General features: G+C 43.8%; 1 protein-coding gene across 1 annotated transcript; it reads left to right on the top strand.

Annotated features, from left to right (window-relative positions):
* Nucleotides 1–848: 848 nt before the first annotated feature.
* LOC147450470 (uncharacterized) lies at nucleotides 849–6,784 on the top strand. Its single transcript, XM_086519700.1, has 10 exons — nucleotides 849–1,566; nucleotides 2,520–2,620; nucleotides 2,744–2,842; nucleotides 2,936–3,046; nucleotides 3,125–4,423; nucleotides 4,557–4,988; nucleotides 5,093–5,197; nucleotides 5,280–5,603; nucleotides 5,718–5,843; nucleotides 5,924–6,784. The coding sequence occupies exons 1-10, from the start codon at nucleotides 1,404–1,406 to the stop codon at nucleotides 6,092–6,094; spliced, it is 2,931 nt and encodes a 976-aa protein (XP_086375826.1). The 5' UTR covers nucleotides 849–1,403; the 3' UTR covers nucleotides 6,095–6,784.
* Nucleotides 6,785–7,192: the final 408 nt, after the last annotated feature.

The following is a 7,192-nucleotide window of genomic DNA, read 5'->3' as shown; positions in this document are numbered from 1 at the left end:
CACTTCAAAAAGCACAAAACGTGCCTGAGGAGCTTCCAGTCTCGAATGCGTCTCTTGGAGTCCATTGACTGCGGGATACGCGCGACAAGAGCAAGATAGAAAGCTCTCGATTGTTTTCAGCGGATGCAAAAAGCTCTGGGGTGTTTTAACCAAACACGAAGGGAAAGCCCACCCCGCCTCCAGTATGCACCTACTGTGCTCAAAACCAGCATGCACCTACGCATACTCGATTCATGACGAGATCACCATATGAAGCAGCTTTGGGTGGAGTCTGCAAAAACTACTATCCACAAATTAATCAAGAACCATTGCTTGCCAAACTTGCATGCGTGAAAGGTATAAGCTCTCTCTCTCTCTCTCTCTCTCTCCATTTTATTTTTTAGGGATATATACTCTTGTTGAATCTTCAAATGACACAATCACACTTACACAAGAAGATTCAAGATCATCGTGTTGTAAACACAAGACCATGTCTAACTTCGGATCATAGGATTTATAGAAAACAAAGTATACTCTCTCTCTCTCTCTCTCATAGCTTTTCCCTTCTAGGTTCTAATTACTTCGTTAGTACATAGCAAGATTCAAAAATTTTGTTTTCTCTTATCTTCGGACTCACTTCAATTCAATACAAATGCAGCTAACGAAGCACTCTAGTTGCCGACCCGATCGCTGGAGAATTGATGGGTTTGATTGAAGCAGCAAGAGAGAAGAGAAGGGGGGAAAAGGAACCGTTTGAAATTTGAGGAGGGTGAGAAAGGGGATCTAAAAAACCGTCTGACCTTGTTTTCAAGGGATTGCTAAGAACCTTTTTACGCGCCTCGAAACATGGTAACTAACGGGTAACAAAACCAGAGAATCACAAGGTCGCCTTCCCCTTCCTTCTTCATCCCCTCCATTTTCCTCTTTCTTCTTTTTCCACCCGTCTGTCGTGGCCTCATAGCTCTCGCAACTTCAAAGCACTCGCGACACACACACACACGCATGCTCGCTCGCAACACACCCACATCTGCATGCAGCCGTCACCATAGCCATTACCTGCATCGCTAGTGACTCCTTCGCCATTACTCATTCAACCCTCATTCTTCCATCCGCAGCCATCCATTGGCTTCCTCCATACTCTTTTCGCCCACTCTGTCTGACATCGTGGTAGTCGTGACTCACCCGTCCTGTATTTGACCTTCTAGCTCTGCTATAACCTGTACATTTAGGGTTTTACCATCCTCTACCCTTGTTACTTTGCATATTCTCCCGGTGGTTGTGCTCAAATTGTAGGCGTGCTTCTCGCTCTCGCATCAGACTCGGATCAAGCGTTTGCCTGTATCAACTGTCAAGTTTGGTACATCATCTTCTGCTTAACTAACCTCGCACGTGCAGCTCTCTACCTCGAAGCATTTGTGACTAGTATGGTGGCGCTGAAGAAGGTTTCTTCAACTCGCACAGACCTTGATATTACCCCGTGGAGCACTTACCCTGATTTCAAAGAAGCAAAGCCCCCATTTAATTTTGCAGGCTTTATTTTCGTCTGCAGCAATGGGACCATTCCCGATCTGGAGCGCAGGATTTTCGGTAAGCCCCCTTTCCTATGTTTTCGGTTGTATGTAGTTTTTGTAGACAGGATGACGCAGGGCTGAAGGAAAGGAGAGGTGGGCGAAGTAATTTTGTTTCCGTTTTTTGTTATGTTGATGGATTCCCTCAAGAAGGGGGTCTTGGGGTAACGTGCCAGACGATTAGATTTCAAGGTTAGGCAGCTTATGTTATGAATTGCTCCTTGTATGGGAGGGCCATAATCAGGAAAAGTACCGACGAGGCAAGGCTTGCAAAACGGTTCGAGTAGACAACATAATATCCTTATCAGCATTTTCGAGAGTGTCCTACTGAGCAAGCAGATTTGAGCTCACTAATGGTGAGTGGATTTAAACAATTAGGTTGAAGCTGTGACAGAGGAACATAAGATAGTTTCTTGCCGCGAGCAAGGTACTTGGCCTGGTCATCAGACTGCAGAACTCGCATGCAATATAAGTTAATTTTTTGTCGTGAGCAAGGTATTTGGCCTGGTCATCAGACTGCAGAACTCACATGCAATGCATGACTGTTTGTCAAGGATGGGACGTCTGCTTAGTTACATGCATCGTGGTGTCTAATGAGGTGTGATGGCATCAGAAGGGGCCTCAGTGCCTGCTACTAGAGAGGGTCGATGCCACAGGTGGTGGTGATTGGCCTCGTCTCCTGCTGATGGAAGATGGGGTAATCTGATCTGGTTTAGAGTGTTGTCTGGTTCTTGTTACTTAGGTCTGATCTCATTAGTTCCCTTTGAGTGGGCTGTTAAGCTTTCAGTTTCCTGAAGCTTGCAGATCTACCAAGACATTGTCATAGAAGCTCGTGGTTGTGGATTTTTTGTTTCGTGGAACACTATAGCGATCTCATGAAATTACTCGGAGTTCCCGATGGATCATTTTGCAAGTACTAGCATGCCTATTTGTTTCTCTTCTACCAATTTTGAAGTGGTTATTGCTATGCAGGTTTGCCTCTCTCTCATGCCCCATCTGTACTTGCCATTCATCAAGGGATGCCTCTTTTCCTGTTCAATTACTCCACTCGATGCCTATGTGGAGTCTTTGAGGTTTGTGTGTTGTCTCTTACATAGCGCTTGAGTATGGTTTTTACTCTTATGCCACTGGCTTTGAGTTTTCAAGTATATCGCGATACTTGTTCACTTCACTTTTCTCTCTTACTCTTGTGCCAGGCAGCAAGTGATGGTGGACTAAATCTTGACCCTTATGCATGGGAGAACACTGAAGTAAGGAGGACTGGAAAAGCACCTGTCTCAAGGTATCCAGCACAGGTAGGTCATTTTGCAGGTCCATTTTTGTATACATCTGTTAGCTGTCCATGCAAAGGGTCATTCATGTGATTAGTTGAACATGGTTATTCATAGGTGAGGGTAAATGTAAAATTTCAAAGGCCACCTCTTGATGAGGAGATGTTCCGCCCTGTATTGGACCATGTCGAGGGCCATAAATTTCGGCTGGAGCTTACTGCTTATCAGGTATGCTACTACTGTTGTATTAGTGTGCTGCTTTTTCAGTGGTTGGGCATTTTTCAAGTGCTAGTTTTTGATTTTCAGGTTAAGCAGCTCTTGAAGTTATTTTCAGTTCCGGAGAAGGAGTTTTTCGTTGATTATAGTAAAAAGTATTTGCAAAGCTCAGGCACTGGAGCCTTAGTGCTGGAATCACCACGCTCAGCGTTCAAGTTAGACTCTGACTGTTACAGTGAATGTTCTAGCAAGGGAACTTACTTTGGTGAGGATGAATGGCCTGAGGAAGATAGAGCAGGGAAAGATACCACACCGTTTTACCTCCCACATGGTGAGCAACACTTGTGTGATGGACTAAACCGGTTGTCTTTTAACGATGTTCAGACAGATAACTACAACTTTGCTGATGATTTCCCTGAGGAGAGCCCATTGCATGACACAATCATGCCCTCTGTGGTACCAATCTTTCCACATGGAGGAGCACCTCCTCACCCCCTGCACTCAACTTTGAAAAGACATACCTCTAGAAGTCCTTACTATCATTGGCCAGATACATTTCAACTGAAAGAGGCAAGCCAAGTGTCTTCAAGGTTTCGTGACGTGGACCCTGCAGTAAACAGTCATCCAATTTATCCACCTCAAACTGGTCTCCATCAGCCCCAGAGTGAAGATGACATTGACTCAACACCCTTCATTCCGAGTCATCTACCGGCTCCTTATTTTGGGTATGAGAACATGATCTACATTCCTGTACAGACACAACCTAGACAGCTTGTGAGTCTCCCTTCGCAAGCTAAGGGGAGTGAACAGAAAAAGCTGGCTGGAGGGCCCCAACCTCCCAAGCAACCTCCCAAGCAAGCACTTAATACAGAAAACCATGAAAAAACATTAAATTCCCGAGTACCAAAGCTCTATCCGCAACGTCACCCTATCTTTCTACAAGGTCCTCAATATGGTCAGATTTTACTGCCTGTATGTGCAGCAAAACCAGGGCCAATCTGTGAAACAAATCAGATGACAACCGTATTATCCCCAGTTTTTCTTTCTCCATACGGGCAGGGTGTTACTCTAGCCCACCCACAATATGGTCCAGTGGATTCGATGGAAGAGCGTGAGGGAACGATTAACTACCCTCAGCTGCATGCAGATGGATACCATGATATTTTGCATAATGGGCAGTTTCCTTTGTTATTTCTACCATCAGTCATTCCAAGGATGCTTCCCAGTCCACCATCTAGTGCAGCAGGCTTTATTGAGGAGTTGCATTTCAATATCTTGCAATTCGCCCGACTGACTCGGCCGTCTGCTGAAACACAGCTTTTTGTGGAGTCTGCTATAGACTGTGTACGATGTTGTGTGAGGACAGTGTGGCCTAATGCAGATATTGAGGTATGTTTTGGGATGGACCTTGTTTGTTTTTGATTTGTAATGTTGATGAGTTTGTATTTTGTACTAATCATTTTTGGGTTTGATGAATACTTTTTATACACTAATCTCTCTTGTTGTGTTTCCTTCATGTTAGGTGTACGGATCTTTTGCCACAGGCTTGTGTCTACAGCACAGTGATGTTGACTTAGTTGTCGTGAATGCTCCTTTATTGCCAGCATTAGTGAATATGACAACATCACAAGCATCATCCTTTCTTCTGAGAGAGCTTGGGTTGTCCTTGAAAGCAGCCCAGTGCTGTGAAAACTATAATGTTATAGCCAATGCATCTGTGCCTGTATTGAAGTGTCTCTGTAGGCCCATTATCAAACTGTTAGACCCTTCCCTACCAGTTCCGTCAATTGCCATCGATATAACCATTGGGGGTATAGAGAACAGTAGCTATGAGTGGAAGCAAGTTCTCAAGGTCTCTAATCTGGGGAAGTTGGGACCCAAACAACACACAGGTGGTGCTGCACGAGAGTATGTCTTGCGCAAGATCCGAGAACTTCCTGCTTTGGCTCCACTGGTGAGTCTGCATGTCAATCGTCTGCTCTGGCTTCTGCTTGTAGTAATCTGTAAGAAGGTGATGCAGAAAGCTCTTTTTTGAGTGTGTTTTTTTGTGCTGCGCAGGTACTTGTAATGAAGTCCTTTTTGCATCACAGAGGTCTTAGCAATGTGTACCTTGGGGGCCTTGGTTCCTTTTCTTTGACACTGCTCCTTGCCTATTACTTAGAGGTATCTTCCTCATCACTATGATGCTTGAATTTTTGTGAATTCTTTCTTATTTTCATACTGTGCAATTGTGACTGTTTCGCAGAGAGTGCCGCTTTCTGGAGAAGGGGTTGTGCCATCCAAAGATTTACCCTCGCATAAAATGTCCTCTTCAGTATCCAGTTTTTCTGATTTCGCTGAGGAGTTCGAGATGTCCACCAGCTTGGATGATTTTTATTTGAATTACAAGACTGAATGTGTTAATTGGAGCCTTGGTGAGCATTATGTGAGGAAAGCAGCAAATGTGCTCGACAAAGTATTAGCTCTTTGGGAGGGTGGGGGTGTAGCTTACCTTGGGACCTTACTGCTTGGTTTCTTACGAACATTTGGATTTGAGCGTGATCTGGCTAGAGAAAAGATTGTGTTGAAGGTAAGTAATGCTGGACCTGTAAATGTATTGGTCAGGATCTCTATTCGAAAACTATTTCCTCGTGTCTTCATGTATCTGAAGAGGTTAATCGTGTTGTGGATCTAATTTTTACAGGGGATTGATGGTAGTCCTGGTGGAATTTTCAAGAGAGATAATCGACATATTGCGCTTTGGATAGATGATCCTTTGCGGCCAGGAGTCAACATTGCTGCTGGGTCTTTTGGCATGTGCCAAGTTCAGGTAGAAATATATATCTATGGTATTGGTGTACTTCTGTTTAACTCATGTTCTAGGGGAAGTAACTAGAGATTGTTCTGTAGGCTGCGTTCAGGGAAATGCTTTTGGCCCTGGTAAATGGACAAATGCTCACGATGCCACTCCGGTGCAATGAGGAAAATTGTCAAGACCTTGCCGCATTTGGGCAGTTATTCCAGTTAAGTATACTGCTCACGGAAGCCAACGATCAACAACATGGTGGGTATGAAGGCTAACATCGACAATTCTAAGGTGGATATGGGCATTTTAACAAGTTCATCCTGATGGAGTTATGGTGGATCAAACATGGACTTTCATGGCATGCCTCTACGAGCTCGTAGAGGTTGTGCCTCGTTAACAATTTATGATATGTGACTTGAGCTACAGCAATAAGCGCGCCTTCATCAACGCCTGTTGGTCCAATGTGGTGGAAGTCCTTTTCCATTTCAGCAAAAGTGGCTGATGTGGAGCTTCTCCTTGCTGCATCTTCTTGGAGGTTCAGTGAGAACAATTTTGTGGGTTGATTTTTTGATTATTTTGTGACATCGTAAAAGTATCAAGAGAGGTTTTGGAAGCGTTGTACAGAGGCGCACGTAATAGCAAGCTTGGCCTGTCTGCTATTTTTTTCCAAAGGCGGCAAGCTTTTGCGAGATGGGGATGTCTTGCCAGTTGTATAGCTCTCACAAAATTTGAGTCGGTTGAAGGGTGTGCTTGTCTACTCCAAACAGTGGGTTGCATCACAAGACACTTTGTAACGTTTTGAATTCTTAGGATGTCAAATGTGGCCTTCTCCTGTTTGGTCACCTCATAAGCTCATTTTTTTTCTTGAGGCCAAGGCTGTTAAAGGCTTGGAGTACTTCCCAGGATGGGTTGATGTTGTATACAACTTTTTATTATAAAACTTTGTCGTAGGTTTAGGAAATAAATGGTGTCGACAGCAGTGAATCTGTATATAAATTTGTTTGTACTTATTAGCAGGTGCTTATGTTGTAGATAACTATTTGCTATAAAACTTTGTTCTGCAGGTGCCCGACATTCGCCATTGTGCGTCTGATTGTGTATCGTCTTCATAAAATGTCTGTTTGTGTAGTACTTTTGTGACATTTTATGTTTCCGCATTGCCTGTGTGTGTAGGTTTAGAAGTATGGTTAAAAGCAATTCACCTACACTTAGCAGGAATAGTATTTTATGTCATTTTATGTATCTGAATTGCTTGTGCTTAGGCTTACACTCACATGTTTACATCGTCCATCGTAAATGTCTATGGAGAGAGAGAGAGAGAGAGAGAGAGAGAGAGAGAGAGAGAAAGAGATTTTATTATTGTCCTTGGAGTA

This window comes from Adiantum capillus-veneris, chromosome 9, assembly GCF_014529385.1.
Source record: "Adiantum capillus-veneris isolate H3 chromosome 9, ASM1452938v2, whole genome shotgun sequence".
In the NCBI taxonomy this organism is placed as follows: Eukaryota; Viridiplantae; Streptophyta; class Polypodiopsida; order Polypodiales; family Pteridaceae; genus Adiantum; species Adiantum capillus-veneris.
Note: the sequence above shows the minus strand (reverse complement) of the source record. Positions and strands in the feature narration are given on the sequence as shown.

What these genes read in the sequence shown, in the direction of transcription:
- LOC147450470 (XM_086519700.1), top strand. Translation starts at nt 1,404, where the DNA reads ATGGTGGCGCTGAAGAAGGTTTCTTCAACTCGCACAGACCTTGATATT. An exon ending in GGCCTAATGCAGATATTGAG is followed by an intron (nt 4,424 to 4,556) that starts GTATGTTTTGGG and finishes CCTTCATGTTAG; the next exon opens with GTGTACGGATCTTTTGCCAC. An exon ending in GAGAAAAGATTGTGTTGAAG is followed by an intron (nt 5,604 to 5,717) that starts GTAAGTAATGCT and finishes TAATTTTTACAG; the next exon opens with GGGATTGATGGTAGTCCTGG.